Source organism: Oncorhynchus mykiss, chromosome 13 (genome assembly GCF_013265735.2).
Source record: "Oncorhynchus mykiss isolate Arlee chromosome 13, USDA_OmykA_1.1, whole genome shotgun sequence".
NCBI classification, from domain to species: Eukaryota; Metazoa; Chordata; class Actinopteri; order Salmoniformes; family Salmonidae; genus Oncorhynchus; species Oncorhynchus mykiss.
In genome coordinates, this window is record NC_048577.1 from 55,364,380 (window position 1) to 55,382,539 (window position 18,160).

Consider the following 18,160-nt stretch of genomic DNA (forward strand, 5'->3'; position numbering starts at 1 on the left):
ATTGTGTGGGCAACCCATGCATAACGTCTGTGTTGGTTTAGTTAGCTAACTTGGCTCAGTGAAGCCACATCTGTCGGCTGTTTTCCTCATGTACTGTAAGACATTTCTAAGTAGATTCAGTGGCATGTGACAGAAATACTGACCCTTGGATATTTCCTTCTGTACTAGTTCCATATGGGCCCTGTGTAAGGTCAAAGGTTAGCCTCAGTTTACATGCTCAGGCTTCATATGGGAAGGAAGTAGATTAACATCTTAATGTATGAAGCTTTTGTTTAAACACTCCTGTACCTTTTTCCTGGGAATCCATAATGTGTAACACTGCTGTTGTTTTGCAATGAGTAAATACAGTTGGAACATATCCTGGCCTGAGCATCTGATCTGAATAGAATCCTGCCACTGTGTTTAGATAACTAACAACACAACTGCTCCAGTTTTCTGTATTGATTGAACTCATGCCCTGGCTGCATCTCTTCACAGAGGAAAAACCATACAGATGAACATTTGATATAATGCAACAGCCTATTTAAATAAAGGTTAAATAAATAAAAATAGAAAAAACAAACAGGTGCCATTGTGTCACCATGGTTTGGTCTGGGACCAGAATGCTGCGTACTACGACATACCTGCAGATCACACACACTAACTCTGGGTTCTTTTTTTGTTGGCCACCGCAGTGGGATCCACTGGCCCTCAGGTGGTCCGTCACAGTCTCAGCTACATCCAGGAGATTGGGAACGGCTGGTTTGGCAAGGTAAGACATTTCTTCCTGACGAAGGTCGCAAAATTCTGTTACCTTTCCCAAAATTCCAACCCTACTCCAGATGCTTTAGTCAGTTGTCTCCAGTAGCCTGTACAGTGTGTTTGAGAGGGAGCGAGTATTTCACCCCGGGGTTGAGTTTTGGTGTACGTAATAACAAAAGGAGACAGCTGCTCACTTCGTCACAGTTGAAGCTCATCCTTAATGAATCAACATGGTAAATATGACTAGAGTAGCCCCTCAGCCTCTGGTCCTACACCACCTGGCAGTGTGTTCTATGTTGTGATTAATGCTGTCTCTCCATGGCTCCCCTGGCTTTCACCCATCCCGTAGCTACACCCCCCCCCCATCTCCAAGCTACACCCCCGTCATCCCCTAGCTACATCCATCCCCTAGCTACACCCACCCCCCCCCCATCCCCTAACTACATCTCCACCATCCTTCCCTTGTTTTCAGAAAGACCTGCCTTCCTGCAGACCACCAGTGTTTTGGCTCGACCCTTAACATGCTTCCTGTGTGTTTCCTTCCCTGCACTCTAACCTGTGTGTGTCCAGGTCCTCCTCAGTGAGATCTACACAGACCCGGGTGGGGCCAAGGCGGTGGTCAAGGAGCTGAAGGCTAACGCAAGTGCCATGGAGCAGAATGACTTCCTGCAGCATGGAGACCCTTACAGGTGAGCTACTGGCATGTCTGCTGGGAGAGGCTGAAAAGAAGGGGCATTTTGGACATTTATTTTATTGTCATGGCAATTTCAGGGTCGTTTTCAGATTTTCAGGAAAATTTTGCCAAAGGCCCAGTTCCAACAATTGGCTAAATGGAACACACCAGATTAATTTAGAAAATGCATTATAGCAAGAATCGAAATAACAGATCTGTCAGTACTTGAATAAAGTAACTAAGGTATTTATAATGACAGCTACGCCTGACTTCTCCTAGTGGAGCAGCACCCTCTGCCTTCTAACTTGGACACTGCAGAGTGTTCTTATTTCACTAGTCTTTAGCAACAGAATGGGACTGGAAGAGATGCCAGCTGTAGTCCTCCAGTATTCACATCAGTGATATAGACTACAGTAGATTGTCTTAACCGGTGTTTCTCTTCATAGAGTTCTGGTGCACCCTAACATCCTGCAGTGTTTGGGCCAGTGTGTGGAGGCTATCCCCTTCTTGCTGGTCTTTGAGTACTGCGAGCTGGTGAGTGTCCTCAATTACTATCATTTATGATTGTATGAGTCAATATACAGTACCTATTATAGTTTATCAGTGAACCCTTTTAAAAGTCAAAACATCAGAACATGTTTTGGATGAATCCCACAGCTGCCACCAAATGATATGTCAACATGCCAGGCATTTTTCCTAACTCATGATCAGAGTGGAAGGGAGTAATTAGACCATCCTGTCTGTCTGACTGTGGTAAGCTCCGCTTGTGGGCAGCTCAGACTCCAGTTCCAACGCCATCCAATAAGTAGACATAATTTAGCCTCCCAATCACCTGGCCTTACAAGCCCCCCCCTTCCCAATCTTAAATTAGCTTGCCTATCCGTCTTGGGTTATTGGGGAGCTGCACTCCGTCAATGCTGTCCATCATGGCCTGATTTATCTAGTGTTTTTCTTGATCTATTCTGGGCCCCTCTTGCCCCTGTGCCCAGGACCAGAGAGCTGCATAGCAGCATGTTTCATCAGGGACCTGTCTCAGTTCACATTCCCTCCCTCCCTCCCTCCCTCCCTCCCTCCCTCCCTCCCTCCCTCCCTCCCTCCCTCCCTCCCTCCCTCCCTCCCTCCCTCCCTCCCTCCCTCCCTCCCTCCCTCCCTCCCTCCCTCCCTCAGCAAACAGGCTCCATTTACCCCCCCCCCCCCCCCATCAGCCCACTGAGCCCAGTCCCACATCCTGCTGTGTTTGTGTGTTTTCTCTCCACACTGGCAATATGTTGGTCCTCAGTGTTTTTTTTGTCAGCTCGTGCTGTGTGAGCACGTCAGAATGTTCAGTCTTGGTAGAATATACATTACCCTGTTGATTAGGTCCTGCCTGTCTTTAGGATTAGCTGGGAGTTTCAGAGGTATTTATTTCTGTGTTTATTTTATGTGTTTCCGTTCCCCCTCTCGGGGTTAGTGTTTCGGCTGAGTCTGTTTCGGGATGACAGGCTGTAAGTCAGGCATGTGAATGGTATGTTCTGATTCAGTTCGGCCAGAGCTCATTTTTCAGTGCATCTGAAAGGCTGTTACCCGCAGTGGCATCAGCCCTCGGTTTAGTGTGTGTACGCGTGTGCTTGTGTGTAAGTGGGGCGTGTTTGATATAGTGCGTGTTTGATATAGTGCGTGTTTGATATAGTGCGTGTTTGATATAGTGCGTGTTTGATATAGTGCGTGTTTGATATAGTGCGTGTTTGATATAGTGCGTGTTTGATATAGTGTGTGTTTACTGTTGGGCTTCGTGTTTGTTTGCATAGATGGAGTTTTACTTTGTGTGTGTGTCAGACTTTGTGTGTGTGTCAGACTTTGTGTGTGTGTCAGACTTTGTGTGTGTGCACATGTGGGAGCCCTCAAGTGACCCTAACCCAGATTTAGACTCTATGAATCAGACCCTAACCCAGATCTAGACTCTATAGATCAGACCCCAACCCAGATCTAGACTCTATAGATCAGACCCCAACCCAGATCTAGCCTCTATAAATTAGACCCCAACCCAGATCTAGCCTCTATAAATTAGACCCCAACCCAGATCTAGCCTCTATAAAGGGAGGAGGGATGCCCCCCATATCTCTGACAGAGCTCTCTCTCTGCCTGGTACTGTGCCTTGTGACTGACTGGCCACTACTATAGCAGAGGCCTCTGGTTGTAGGAAGGGGCTGCCTTAATCGACATCCAGAGGACGGAGATGGGGTTTGGCTAATGACTTAATGTTATTGTGGTCGTTAAACAACTTCAGGCTGGAGAGGAGGGTGTGAGTGGACCTTGTAACTGAGCGGGTCATCTTGGCCGGAGGTATTAACTTGATGAGGTAGCTCAGCTCTGATGGCTCTGCAACAGTTGTTGCATCTGGTCTATGGAGGAGCTTTGAGGAGGACTTATTTTGGCACTCACCATCCAGAAGGTATGGGTGGGGTGTTTTGTCACTCACCATCCAGAAGGTATGGGTGGGGTGTTTTGTCGCTCACCATCCAGAAGGTATGGGTGGGGTGTTTTGTCACTCACCATCCAGAAGGTATGGGTGGGGTGTTTTGTCACTCACCATCCAGAAGGTATGGGTGGGGTGTTTTGTCACTCACCATCCAGAAGGTATGGGTGGGGTGTTTTGTCACTCACCATCCAGAAGGTATGGGTGGGGTGTTTTGTCACTCACCATCCAGAAGGTATGGGTGGGGTGTTTTGTCACTCACCATCCAGAAGGTATGGGTGGGGTGTGTTGTCACTCACCATCCAGAAGGTATGGGTGGGGTGTTTTGGCACTCACCATCCAGAAGGTATGGGTGGGGTGTTTTGGCACTCACCATCCAGAAGGTATGGGTGGGGTGTTTTGGCACTCACCATCCAGAAGGTATGGGTGGGGTGTTTTGGCACTCACCATCCAGAAGGTATGGGTGGGGTGTTTTGGCACTCACCATCCAGAAGGTATGGGTGGGATGTTTTGTCACTCACCATCCAGAAGGTATGGGTGGGGTGTGTTGTCACTCACCATCCAGAAGGTATGGGTGGGGTGTTTTGGCACTCACCATCCAGAAGGTATGGGTGGGGTGTTTTGGCACTCACCATCCAGAAGGTATGGGTGGGGTGTTTTGGCACTCACCATCCAGAAGGTATGGGTGGGGTGTTTTGGCACTCACCATCCAGAAGGTATGGGTGGGGTGTTTTGGCACTCACCATCCAGAAGGTATGGGTGGGGTGTTTTGGCACTCACCATCCAGAAGGTATGGGTGGGGTGTTTTGGCACTCACCATCCAGAAGGTATGGGTGGGGTGTTTTGGCACTCACCATCCAGAAGGTATGGGTGGGGTGTTTTGGCACTCACCATCCAGAAGGTATGGGTGGGGTGTTTTGGCACTCACCATCCAGAAGGTATGGGTGGGGTGTTTTGGCACTCACCATCCAGAAGGTATGGGTGGGGTGTTTTGGCACTCACCATCCAGAAGGTATGGGTGGGGTGTTTTGGCACTCACCATCCAGAAGGTATGGGTGGGGTGTTTTGGCACTCACCATCCAGAAGGTATGGGTGGGGTGTTTTGGCACTCACCATCCAGAAGGTATGGGTGGGGTGTTTTGGCACTCACCATCCAGAAGGTATGGGTGGGGTGTTTTGTCACTCACCATCCAGAAGGTATGGGTGGGGTGTTTTGCACCTTTTTTTATTGTTAAGTTATTTAGGTGTCATGATATTTGTATGGATAAAGTAAATTAAATAAAAAAAACTTAATATCAAACATTGGGGTCAAAATGATTTACACTCCTGTTTTCAATACTTTTCAATACCTCACCTTGCTAGCATAATGGCACTGAGCATTTTTCTAAAATGTTTTATGAGTTGGAGAAGACATTGGCAGGGATCTTAGACCATTCCTCCCTACAGAATCTTTCCAGATCCTTGATATCCTTTATCCAACCACAGGTTTTTATAGTAGTTTCAAGTCTGGAGACTGAGATGGCCGTTGCAAAATGTCAGTTTTGTAGCCAATTAACCATTTCTTTGTTGATTTTAATGTGTGCTTGGGTTATTGTGTTGCTGGAAGATCCACTTGCAGCCGAGTTTCAGCCTCCTGACAGAGGCAACCAGATTTTGGGCTGAAATATCCTGGTACTGGGTAAAGTTCATGAAGCCGTTGACCTTAACAAGGGCCCCAGTGGAAGCAAAATAACCCCATAACATCAAAGATCCACCACCATATTTTACAGTAGGTATGGGGTTCTTTTCTGCTCATACATTCTCATTTCAACACCAAACCCACCACTGGTGTGTGTGGCCAAAGTGCTCTATTTTCATGTCATCTGACCAAAGTACCAACCAATCCAAATACCAATGCCGTTTAGCAAACATTTGTTGGATGACATGAAAAGGGAGCTCTGGGGGTGAAGTTGCGGAGAGGGTCCCCCCAGAGAATTTTTAATATTGAAAGATTGAGAAGCTCTGTTCTGTTGACTTTTTACTCCAAAGTGAATGAAAAATAAAATAATGCTCACGCCGTCTAAAATATAATGAGCCTAATAACATACTGGTAAAATTATTTGTTTAACATTTTTATTTATTTTTATACATGTTGGACCATTGTGAATATAGCCTATGCATGGTCCATATTTGTATTTATTTATTTTTATACATATTGGAACATTGTGAATATAGCCTATGCATGGTCCATATTTTACCTGTAGGCCAGCTGAAAACAGCATAGTGGCTATAAATAGTCTGAATCTTGGGTTTGCTTATCTGCATTTATCCTATTGATCTAATCATTAGTTAGATCCCAAATGTGATCTTTTAATTAGTTAGTATCTTATTGATGAATTTGATGTTCCAAAAACATGCATAAACACAGCGAACATTATGTAGGCCTGCCTACCTGATAGGGTAACTTGAGGTCATGCACTTCTTACAGAAACCACGTCATGTCACCATTTACCCCCCCCCCCCCCCCCCCCCAACACTATCCCTGGTGGCCACTAGTCTTGCTCAGCAACAAATGTAATCGGTCTCATCACAATTTTGAGTCACTACAAAAAAAGATATTCCGGTGGGGCTGTGTTTTACCCCAAGTTACCTTACCATTGACCTGTGTTACATTCTGCCCCACACTCCCCAATGCACTCACAGTGAATTGTGGCATGCTAATGTTCTTAACTTCTCAAGAGCTACCCCCTACTTTTTTTCAGTTTCTGCATGAAGACATATATATGAGTACAGGGAACATAAGGTTGAATATATTATTATAGACCTGCTAGATCTACTGTCTTTATTATTATTATCCATTTCACTTTGGCCATTGTTGTGGGCCTGCCCTCCACTCAACAGCCTCAAATAGGCTATTTCATGTGGGTTGGGGCGGCAGACACACGCATCTCACATTTCATTACATTACATTTTTATATATTGCTTCTAAAATTAAAAAAAATCACTAATATTTTATATTATTCATTTCAAACAAGGGCATTAGCACGAGAAGAACTTACCAGTCCAAAACATGTCCTCTCTGTTCAAAAAATATTCCTCCACTTGGGAATCACTAAATGAATCGTCCTAGAACAATCTCTGTCTCGCTTTTCCTATCAATTTCTTCTAAAATTGTGTGTACACCTGTATATCTAGACTTCGATTTAGCTTTCCCTGACTTAGTCGCCATACTCATTGATATATAAACAGCTGAATCTGCGCGTTTACCAAACAATGCTGTTTCGTAATATGCGTAGTTCCTTCCGGTATAAAACTTGAATAGGGAATGACTGTCTTTACGCCGGAGTTCACTACATGGGTTGGTCTTCCAACACACAACCATTGCATATTGCCGTTTACCTCCGCTCATTGGCTATCTACCCAGCTAGATTTCAAGACGATCAGTGGTCATTGGGTTAAAATACAGTCAATCAACGAAACAGTGGTCATATCATTGGTGCACAGTGATGTCATTACTTGTCTTCAAATCGGTTTCTTTCAGCCAATACGTCCCATCAGGTTTGGTTGTGTTACAAACAAACCAGTTGATTGCAATGAAACCAAACATGACTGGAAAAGTCACGTTTTGTGTGGGTATTTACCTTCGAATGTGTCGTCGAAAATGGAATGAGACGGAATTCACGACACAAGCGGTTCACAAAACATTTCGTGTTAGGCTATAAAAACGGATTTTATCAAACAAAAGATAATTCATTGTGTAACAATGAGCATTGGAATTGCAAACAGACGAAGATCGTCAAAGGTAAACTATTTATTTTAATGCAGTTTGATTTTGTTAGCCTGTGCTGGTTGAAATATATATATATTTTATGGGGCTCTATCCTCAGATAATCACATCGTATTCTTTCGCAGTAAATCCTTTTTTAAATCTGACAACGCAGTTGGGTTAGCAAGATTCTAGGCTTTCGATACATGTGAGACACTTGTATTTTCATGAATGTTTAATATGACTATTTATGTAGTGATCACCGTATGTTGTGGAATTTCAGCCCGCTACCGGGTTCCGTGCGCAGAGAGGTTAACCATGCCACTGCTAAAACTCTGGGTTTACAATGGTACAGTTTACACACATTTTGAAGATAAGAAAGTAGGAATGGAAAGCTCTTTTAAACAAATGCCATTAAAACTGCTGTTGCATTAAGAATTGGCTGCTTGTCCCTTCCTATAACACTGTCAACTTGAATGCACCTTGAGAGGAACATTTATCTTGCAAAAAACACACAACAACAAACAGACTAGGTAAATATATCAAATATTCTACTGTGGCGCTGTCTGGATTTTCTAGTCATTACTCATTGTATTTGCAGAGGAGAAGTAAATGTGGACTGTTATAGCGTCTTCAAAGTGCGCCTTGGCAGAAAGTAGCGGCAATGACTTTGCAGTGCCACAGCTACATGTTTGCAGCGGAAACACGGCCTACTGTAAATTATGATGGTGGACGTTAATCTTATGGGGCAATTTTTCTTCCACTGTTCCTGGGGTCCCTTGTTAAGCTCAACACTCAACGGCATCATGAACTTTACCCAGTACCAGGATATATTTGTCAAAAACCTGGTTGCCTCTGCCAGGAGGCTGAAACTTGGCCGCAAGTGGATCTTCCAGAAAGACAATAACAAGAGTTATGGTGGTTCCGTCAGTAGTCTGGTCTAAGCTGCTTGTAGTCAGTAAGGGCACAGAGAGCGCTGAGTAAACACGGCTGATCCATTACCTTGAGTCGTGTGGATTGACAGTTTTACCGAAAGCTGCCTGTATATCGTTTGACCCCGCAGAGTGGCTGTGTTTTCACTACCACATTCCACAGGAGTCCTCTTAGCTCCGGGTGACACAGCAGTCACCTTCTCCAGAGCTCCCCCACCGTGGTGGACCTGATCCCCATACATACTTGGGCCTGCAGCCCTTTTCACTGACTGGTTGTGTATAGAAGGACCTTATTGGAGTAGATCCTATCCTTGTCAAGGACCCAGTTGATCTGACTGGCTTTGTATAAGGGACTGATCAGAATGGATCCTGGTGAAGGACCACCTGGGGGCTAGAGGGATATCATGTGGTGTTCCACAGGGCTCCATATTGGGGCCTCTACTGTTCCTCGTATTTGTAGGATAAATGACAAAGTAGCAGAGGGTGTGTGTAGCTAAAGTCCTTTGTAATGATACATTATAATGCCCCCTTCAGTGAAATTCCATCCTGGATTAGTGGCGCAGTGTCAAAATAAGGGTGTGGCTATTGTGGTTGGTCTTCCAACACATAACCATTGCATATTGCCGTTTACCTCAGCTCATTGGCTATCTACCCAGCTAGATTTCAAGACGATCAGTGGTCATTGGGTTAAAATACAGTCAATCAACGATGGTGGTCTTTGCTCAATGTTCTTTCCGTCGTTTGTTTTTCACAACACTTTTTTATTTTAATGGTAAAAGTCTTAACAATGTGTTGTGAAGGCTTTGTCCTTTAAAAGGAGGATGCACTATGTTGAGAGATGTAGGTGAGAATGCAAGCCTTTCACGGCAGTTCTCAGAGCTTTGAGTTGCCTGCAGGGTGTGAACCACAGCCACTGTTGACACAATAGTACGAGGCAAGCCCCTATTACCTCAGGAGGAGCCTTGTCAGTGAATCCAACAACTCACTCATTATCCCAACGTTACTGATCTAAACTGACAGATGAATGCCTTGCACTCATGCCACCTCGGCCTAACCCACAGTGACGGTTTGTACCACTACAATCAGAGGTCTCTGGTGGGTTGGTGGTTAGTTACATTCTGGCATCAGCCTCAGCTGCCCTCCCCAACATCTGAGGGGTGGGAATTAATTTTGCCACCCTCAACCTATTTCCCCAGACTGTGGGACTCGTTGTTCTCACACACCTCTGGCCTGCCCCGTTCACCTCCTCTCCCCCCAAACGGAGCTTTTGACCGTGTGCCCAGAAACGTGACCTGGCCATTCGGCAAGAGTCGATCCACCCCACTGGCCGGATTTTGTATTTTAAAATTGCTGTGACACAGCATATAGACCTAGGTGTATTAAACAACTGGGCCCTTATTTGGTTCTACTCCCCCATCAGCAGTAAAACCTTGCTGGGCTGGAGAGAGCTATGCAGTTGGAGGGAGTCTACTGCCCCTGTGTGGATGACTGCTTACAATGCACCTTCAGATAGTCACTCAAGTCCATATTACAGGAGCTTCAAGTTGTGATGTTTCTGTGTGCCATTTTATATTAAAATAAGGACTAAGCAAATTCTGTTTTTGGCATTGAAACTAGTACACAGGTGTTATCCTGTGCATGTGTCTCCATTTCAGGGGGACCTCCGGAGCTACCTGTCTCAGCAGGATTGGATGTTCCGAAATGCTGAGCTGCTGCAGCTGCAGAAGATGGCCTGTGAAATCGCTGCTGGCGTCACCCACCTCCACAAACACAACTTCCTGCACAGGTAGCACTTCTGCTCTGGCTCCGTTTACACCAGTCAGTCACAACTAGACACGGCTTTAGCTAAGGGCACAGCCTTCAGATGTCAAACGACAGTCGTGTTTCAAGGAATTAAGACTTCATCAAACATTTTGAGTAGTACTGTCTGTTTTTACATCTTCCAACTTAAAAATGTTGAGTTACGATAGTATCAGACAAGTGATATTAATGTGTCTGTCTCTATCAAATGAAATATGTGGTTTTGGCCTCCCTCATGGCAACTTTCTCTTATGGATACGTACTCCTACTCCCAAGCCAACACTGAGCCAATCCTAAAACAGGGACACTGGGCCTGTCCAAAAAGGAGAGTGCTGCAAGGGCCTGTTTGGTTGAACGTTTTACCCGGCAGTGCAGGACATGTAGGCTCCGCTCAGCGCATCCACATGCTCTGTTTTGCATGCTCAGAATAAACCCAAAGGGCTCCAATTACCCAGCTCCCACGCATTGCCACAGTGTCAACTATCAGCCTGTCAGAGGGATATGATGATTCTGCTGTTTGCGTGTAAATGGATAGCCTCATGTTGGCCATTTATTATCCTGTGTTACAACTCAAAAGGAGCCCAAGTACGAGATTCCACCGTTAACAGGGTCGTAATGACAGTCATAATAAAAAATAGTGCACCGCTTTTCTTTTGGTTGGGTTGCAAAGTTGATTTACTACCAAGGTGTGATGCCCCGCCCACAAAGTACCTGACACGGGGCTGTGGCTAGCACTGTGCCACAAAGCCTTCTGGGACGGTGGCAGTGGTGTGAACTGAAACTATAGCCAAGGCTTAGGGTCTGTGGTCTGAGCCCAGCGTGTTATTGTGACGGGGTGGCCACAGCAATAAGACAACGAGCTGTCATGGCGGTCCAGGAGAACCACTCTGACTGACATTACATAACAACCCTGGGGAGAAATAGCATATGGGGCAGTAGAGGAGAGGGAACTGTGTTCCCCAGTTTTTCGACCAGTGTGACAACCATAGCATCCAGCACATATTTGAATTCATTTGGTCATTTTACGCAAATGATAGTTTCACTTGACTTGAAAAAAATGAGCAAAATCAGTTGATCTCCTTTTTTGTTGTTGTAAGGTCTTTGTTTTTAACTCGCTAGGTCTCTGAACTATATGGATTTTCTGTCAGAGGTTAAGAATCTGCTGATGTGTCTGCACCAAACTGCCCCCATGCCATTTGCCTTGTAGGGATACGACTTTGAATCTGATTCTCTCTCCCTGATCTTCCAGTAGTACTGTAATGCACTGTGTTCGCCAACAGCAGGGAACATCCAGGACAGAAGAGGTTTAAAATATCTCTCAATTTATCTTGCCGATGTTTCAGTGGGCCTGACAGTAGCTCTCGGGGTGTACGAGCACAGACCACTAGTGTCAGCGATGTCCACGGATAGACGGGGTAAAAGAGACGCGCTTGGAACGGGTTGGTGGTGAAATGTTTCTTGGGCCAAGGGGAAACCAGAGCCTCTCCCTCCATGAGGGTCCCAGTCTGAATGAGATACCATCTGTCCACTCAGACAGCCCTGTCCCCCATTATCGCCCTCCCCTGTCCACCCCGCCTCACTGCCCACCTGTGAGTGTTCTTCCCTGGGAACAATATCCTGGTGCTGTATGAGTGAGTGGGGAAAAGCTCCAGCATCAGTGATTTTGTTACTAGGGGCGGAACAGAAGCAACTGGATGAGGTTTCCTCTAGTGATGCAAGATATAAGTCCAAATGTTTTTGGGTCTAAAGCCACTCAAGAGTCCAGTCTTTGTCTGGCCCTGCCCTGACCTGGGTCTGTGGTGGTTGGATTTAGAGTCAGGTTGAAGGGGTCCTTAATCACCTGAGACATGGCATTTAATCATATTACGGTGAGGAAAATATAATTATTCAAAATTTGTCACTGGGATATTATGTCATCCTGTCATAGGCCTGTACAGTGTATTTAAGGCATGAAAATATACTGTGGACCGTTTATTAGGTACACCACCCCAAAAATACTGGCCGTGGCTTGCTATATAAAGCAGGCAGACCGGCATCAAGGCATTCAGTTACTGTTCAATTAAATGTTAGAATAGGCGAAACTAGTGACCTAAGTGACTTTGAGCATGGTAAGATCGTCGGTGCCAGCCGTGTCGGTTTCAGTACCTCAGAAACAGCTGGCCTCCTGGGCTTTTCATGCACGACAGTGTCTACGGTTTACGAGAAAGGTGTGACCAAAACAACCATGCAGTCCTGTGGGTGAAAACAGCTAGTTGATGAGAGGGGTCGAAGGAGAATGGCAAGAGTCGTGCAAGCTAACAGGCGGGCCACAAACAGGCAAATAACGGCGCAGTACAACAGTGATGTGCAGAGCGGCATCTTGGAACGTACCACTCGTCAGTCCTTGTCATGGATGGGCTATTGCAGCAGATGACCACACCGAGTTCCACTCCTATCAGCTAAAAACAAGAAGAGTCTCGTTAACACTAAACCACCAAGACTGGACAATTTGATGAATGGAAAAACATTGCCTGGTCTGACGAATCCTGGATTTGGCATAAGCAGCATGAGTCCATGGCCCCATCCTGGCACAGGCTGGTGGTGTAATGGTGTGGGGAATGTTTTCCTGACACGTTAGGTCCCTGAATACCAATTGAGCAACATTTGAATACCACAGCGTATCTCAACATTGTTGCTGACCAGGTACATCCCTTCATGGCTACAGGGAGGTCTGACCCGGTACTCGATGGGTGTACCTAATAAACTGGCAACTGACTGTATATGCCACCCTTTCAATTATTTATTTCCATTGCATGATCACATGAGAGCAGCACAGAGCCAATCTAAATGTCTCCTGCAGCAGCACAGAGCCAATCTAAATGTCTCCTGCAGCAGCACAGAGCCAATCTAAATGTCTCCTGCAGCAGCACAGAGCCAATCTAAATGTCTCCTGCAGCAGCACAGAGCCAATCTAAATGTCTCCTGCAGCAGCACAGAGCCAATCTAAATGTCTCCTGCAGCAGCACAGAGCCAATCTAAATGTCTCCTGCAGCAGCACAGAGCCAATCTAAATGTCTCCTGCAGCAGCACAGAGCCAATCTAAATGTCTCCTGCAGCAGCACAGAGCCAATCTAAATGTCTCCTGCAGCAGCACAGAGCCAATCTAAATGTCTCCTGCAGCAGCACAGAGCCAATCTAAATGTCTCCTGCAGCAGCACAGAGCCAATCTAAATGTCTCCTGCAGCAGCACAGAGCCAATCTAAATGTCTCCTGCAGCAGCACAGAGCCAATCTAAATGTCTCCTGCAGCAGCACAGAGCCAATCTAAATGTCTCCTGCAGCAGCACAGAGCCAATCTAAATGTCTCCTGCAGCAGCACAGAGCCAATCTAAATGTCTCCTGCAGCAGCACAGAGCCAATCTAAATGTCTCCTGCAGCAGCACAGAGCCAATCTAAATGTCTCCTGCAGCAGCACAGAGCCAATCTAAATGTCTCCTGCAGCAGCACAGAGCCAATCTAAATGTCTCCTGCAGCAATGAACAAGATAAGGTTCAGAGTATTGTTTTCTCTTCAGAGACTACAGCTGTGTGAACTGCAGTGTTTATCCCAAACCGCTTACTTGTGTTCAAACTTGGGTTGGGCTGATATATGATGACATTGATATATTGTGATGCGCAAGACTATATTTAATTTGAACTTTACAAATCTAAACTGTGCAGTTTAATCAGTTAGTCTTTGCAATATGTTGAAAAGAAAGTCTAAATTAATTAAGTCTTATTTCTTCGCCACACAAATATTATTTAATGAGAATGCGACTAATATTGTAAATAAGCACAAATTGCACAGTCTGGAGTGATTTTAGTCATTAACGACGCAAAACGATTATATCAGATATCGCAATATTTGGTGTAGTGTGTCGTAGAAGAGTTCTCCCCAAGTATCGCCCAACCCTAGTTCAGAGGGAACAAATGAGAGCTATTTGTTGGATGTAGTGCTGGTAGACTCAACTGGACCTGTGGGTTGGCACCAGAACAACTGGACCAACTGCCTATTATTTGCAGCCCTGTGATCCATTCACCGTTCTATGACCACACCAGATTGAACTCAACCGTTCTATGACCAGACCGTATTGAACTCAACCGTTCTATGACCACACCAGATTGAACTCAACCGTTCTATGACCACACCAGATTGAACTCAACCGGTCTATGACCACACCAGATTGAACTCAACCGGTCTATGACCACACCAGATTGAACTCAACCGTTGTATGACCACACCAGACCGTATTGAACTCAACCGTTCTATGACCACACCAGACCGTATTGAACTCAACCGTTCTATGACCACACCAGATTGAAATTGAACTCAACCGTTCTATGACCACACCAGACCGTATTGAACTCAACCGTTCTATGACCACACCAGATTGTATTGAACTCAACCGTTCTATGACCACACCAGACCGTATTGAACTCAACCGTTCTATGACCACACCAGACCGTATTGAACTCAACCGTTCTATGACCACACCAGATTGTATTGAACTCAACCGTTCTATGACCACACCAGATTGTATTGAACTCAACCGTTCTATGACCACACCAGATTGTATTGAACTCAACCGTTCTATGATCACACCAGATTGTATTGAACTCAATCGTTCTATGACCACACCAAACCATATTGAACACACAATAAACTCTGTAAATCCTCATGTTTTTTAATCTTCTTTAATCGGTTTCTCCCTCTTTTCTCAGTGACTTAGCCCTGAGGAACTGCTATCTGACTGCAGACCTGACGGTCAAAGTGGGAGACTATGGCATCGGCCCCTACAGATACAAGGTACCAGGGAACTTTCCATCCTGTTTTCCTTCAAATGGAATCAGGGGGATTTTGTTTTATTTTCAGGTGACAGAAGGAGGTGGCATCTGTATGTGTGCTGTTACAATAGTTTCAGTATAGGTTCATTAACCTATAACCCTTTTCACAATGCTGAGCCCAGCTGAACAGAGAGCTTACACATCCACCAAAGTTTCAAAGGATGTCAAAGCCAGTACTGTACAGTAGTATAAGGCCTAGTCCGTGTAGTCAACACAATAGTGTAAAAGTGGTTTATTAAGGGGAGGATAAGTGCTTTCCAGTAGGGGGTTTATATACAGCCTTTGACCCCAGTCTGGCAGAACTCTGTGAAGCATTAAGACTGTTATACCAAAGTGTAACTCCCTACTGCGTTTGTCCCTGGCCTGACTGTCGATAAGGCTAGCTCCGCCCGCTGCATTCCTCAAATAATGTTGAGCTCTCTATTTAGCACGGTCAACAAGTGTGGCCAGACGTGTTTTGGCTGTATTTATGAGCTTGATTAAGTACGTAGGAACTCTGAAAACAACTCAAAGCACAGTAATGTGGGTTAGAACTGAAGGAAACCAAACATCCAAATGCTTCTCCGAAAGAAGCCTTGGCAAAACACATCACTGAATTGAATGGGGAAAAAAGGTGAATGTGAGCCTACTGGTTGTTTGTAGAACTATTCTGAGATGGACATCCTATTAAATTACACTTATGTGTTCTGCATGTAATTACATGGATGCCCCATGCTTGACTCTGTCCCTCTCTCATGTCACAGGAGGATTACATCATCACAGAGGACGACGAGTCGGCGCCCCTGCGCTGGATGGCCCCGGAGCTGGTGGGGGAGCGCCATGGGGGCGTGATCACTCTGGACCAGACCAAGCCTGGCAATGTGTGGTAGGTACCTCCACCTGGTCACTGTGCAATTTAGGTGACACCTTCAATGGGGAGGACAGGCTCATAGTAATGGCTGGAACAGAATACATTTAATGGCCTCAAACACATGGTGTCTGTGTAGTTGATTCCATTCCAGACATTATTATGAGCCATCCTCCCCTCAGCAGCCTCCTGGGCATTGTGCTTCACTGTGTTGAATAAAATAAATTCATTAACACAGTGAGTCAACCTGTGTGCTGTTGCTGAGCAGTAGGTCAGGGTCTCCTTTGAAGATGATAGACTATCTCTGATTCTTCTGTCCAGATAGCCTCTCTCTGAGAGTGTAAATCTTAGCAGGCACTCAGTCTAGCTGACTTCTAAAGGGAAGAAGACGCTGACCCTGCACTCCCACTCGGCAGCACAGCAACACTGGAACCTATCCCTCCTGGCCCCTCCCTTATGACCTCATGGCTCCGTGCCAGTCCGTGTCACAGCTGTAAATCACAACGTTGCATAAGGAGGCTCTCGTTGCAGCACCACATATACCCCTAAATAAGGATATGTTTAGTTATCAGAATATGGGTCATTCCACCAATAGAGTGCATTTTGGGTAGTGTAGGGTAAGTGTACATATTAAGCCCATCAACATCTAAGTTTAGACATTTCTAACATGTACTGCCCTAATCTTCGTAGGAAAAGTGGAGATACAATGAAATATACATTCCTCATTTTTATGTTTGGACTGGGCTTAATGGCTACTGAATGTACCATTATAAGCCCACCTCTTAAATTATCAGTTTTAATTAATTTCCAAATATTCAAAACTGACATTTCTTATGTAAAATTGTATTATATTAATCCCCCTAAAGTTATTAAAATAAACTGATCATTACTATTCATCAGGAGGGTGTCCAATCATATCAACAGAGCTCAATGTGGACTAAGTGTTTGTTCTTGCCAACCACCCGTACACAGCTGATTCAACTAATAAACTAACCATAGAGTTGAATCAGGAGTTAATACTCTGTTAGAACAAAAACCTGCACACACACTGGTCCTCTGTGGATAAGAATCCATGCACAAAGACCATAACACACACACTGGTCCCCTGTGGATAAGAATCCATGCACAAAGACCATAACACACACACTGGTCCTCTGTGGATAAGAATCCATGCACAAAGACCATAACACACACACTGGTCCTCTGTGGATAAGAATCCATGCACAAAGACCATAACACACACACTGGTCCTCTGTGGATAAGAATCCATGCACAAAGACCATAACACACACACTGGTCCTCTGTGGATAAGAATCCATGCACAAAGACCATAACACACACACTGGTCCTCTGTGGATAAGAATCCATGCACAAAGACCATAACACACACACTGGTCCCCTGTGGATAAGAATCCATGCACAAAGACCATAACACACACGGGTCCTCTGTGGATAAGAATCCATGCACAAAGACCATAACACACACACTGGTCCTCTGTGGATAAGAATCCATGCACAAAGACCATAACACACACACTGGTCCCCTGTGGATAAGAATCCATGCACAAAGACCATAACACACACACTGGTCCTCTGTGGATAAGAATCCATGCACAAAGACCATAACACACACACTGGTCCCCTGTGGATAATAATCCATGCACAAAGACCATAACACACACACTGGTCCTCTGTGGATAAGAATCCATGCACAAAGACCATAACACACACACTGGTTTATCTGAAAACTGATTCACATTTCTTGTACTGCTATTCTTGTTAATTAGTTCAACTTGTTTTCCTAAAGTCTGTCTGAAGACGGTTTCAAATCTACCTCTCTACTGTTGTATTACAAAGGGACAGCTGGTGGACCAAATCACAGAATCACCTGGATGAATGAAGGTCAACAATATGCCCCCACCCAAAAGTCATCATCTTGTCCCTCTTATGTTGGCCTTTTTGTCCACTACTTGTAGGCCTGATTTCCCTCAACCCTGATCTTATTCTTCTCTCTATGCATCAATGACTACCGGTCCACTCCAAATGTCTTGGAGAGAGTACAGAGGTTTAATTGTTTCTAATCTTGATAAAGGTACCATGGCTAGA

At 45.2% G+C, this 18,160-nt stretch overlaps 1 protein-coding gene across 2 annotated transcripts in view; it reads left to right on the forward strand.

Annotated features, from left to right (window-relative positions):
* Positions 1–18,160, forward strand: part of LOC110539040 (serine/threonine-protein kinase LMTK2-like) — a 54,064-nt gene that overhangs the window by 23,678 nt on the left and 12,226 nt on the right. For both annotated transcript variants that reach the window (XM_036941571.1, XM_036941572.1), the window contains exons 4-9: positions 675–751; positions 1,312–1,430; positions 1,861–1,948; positions 10,202–10,332; positions 15,085–15,169; positions 15,951–16,072. In XM_036941571.1, coding sequence (XP_036797466.1) covers positions 675–751; positions 1,312–1,430; positions 1,861–1,948; positions 10,202–10,332; positions 15,085–15,169; positions 15,951–16,072 — 622 coding nt within the window. The remainder of the gene's footprint in view (positions 1–674; positions 752–1,311; positions 1,431–1,860; positions 1,949–10,201; positions 10,333–15,084; positions 15,170–15,950; positions 16,073–18,160) is intronic.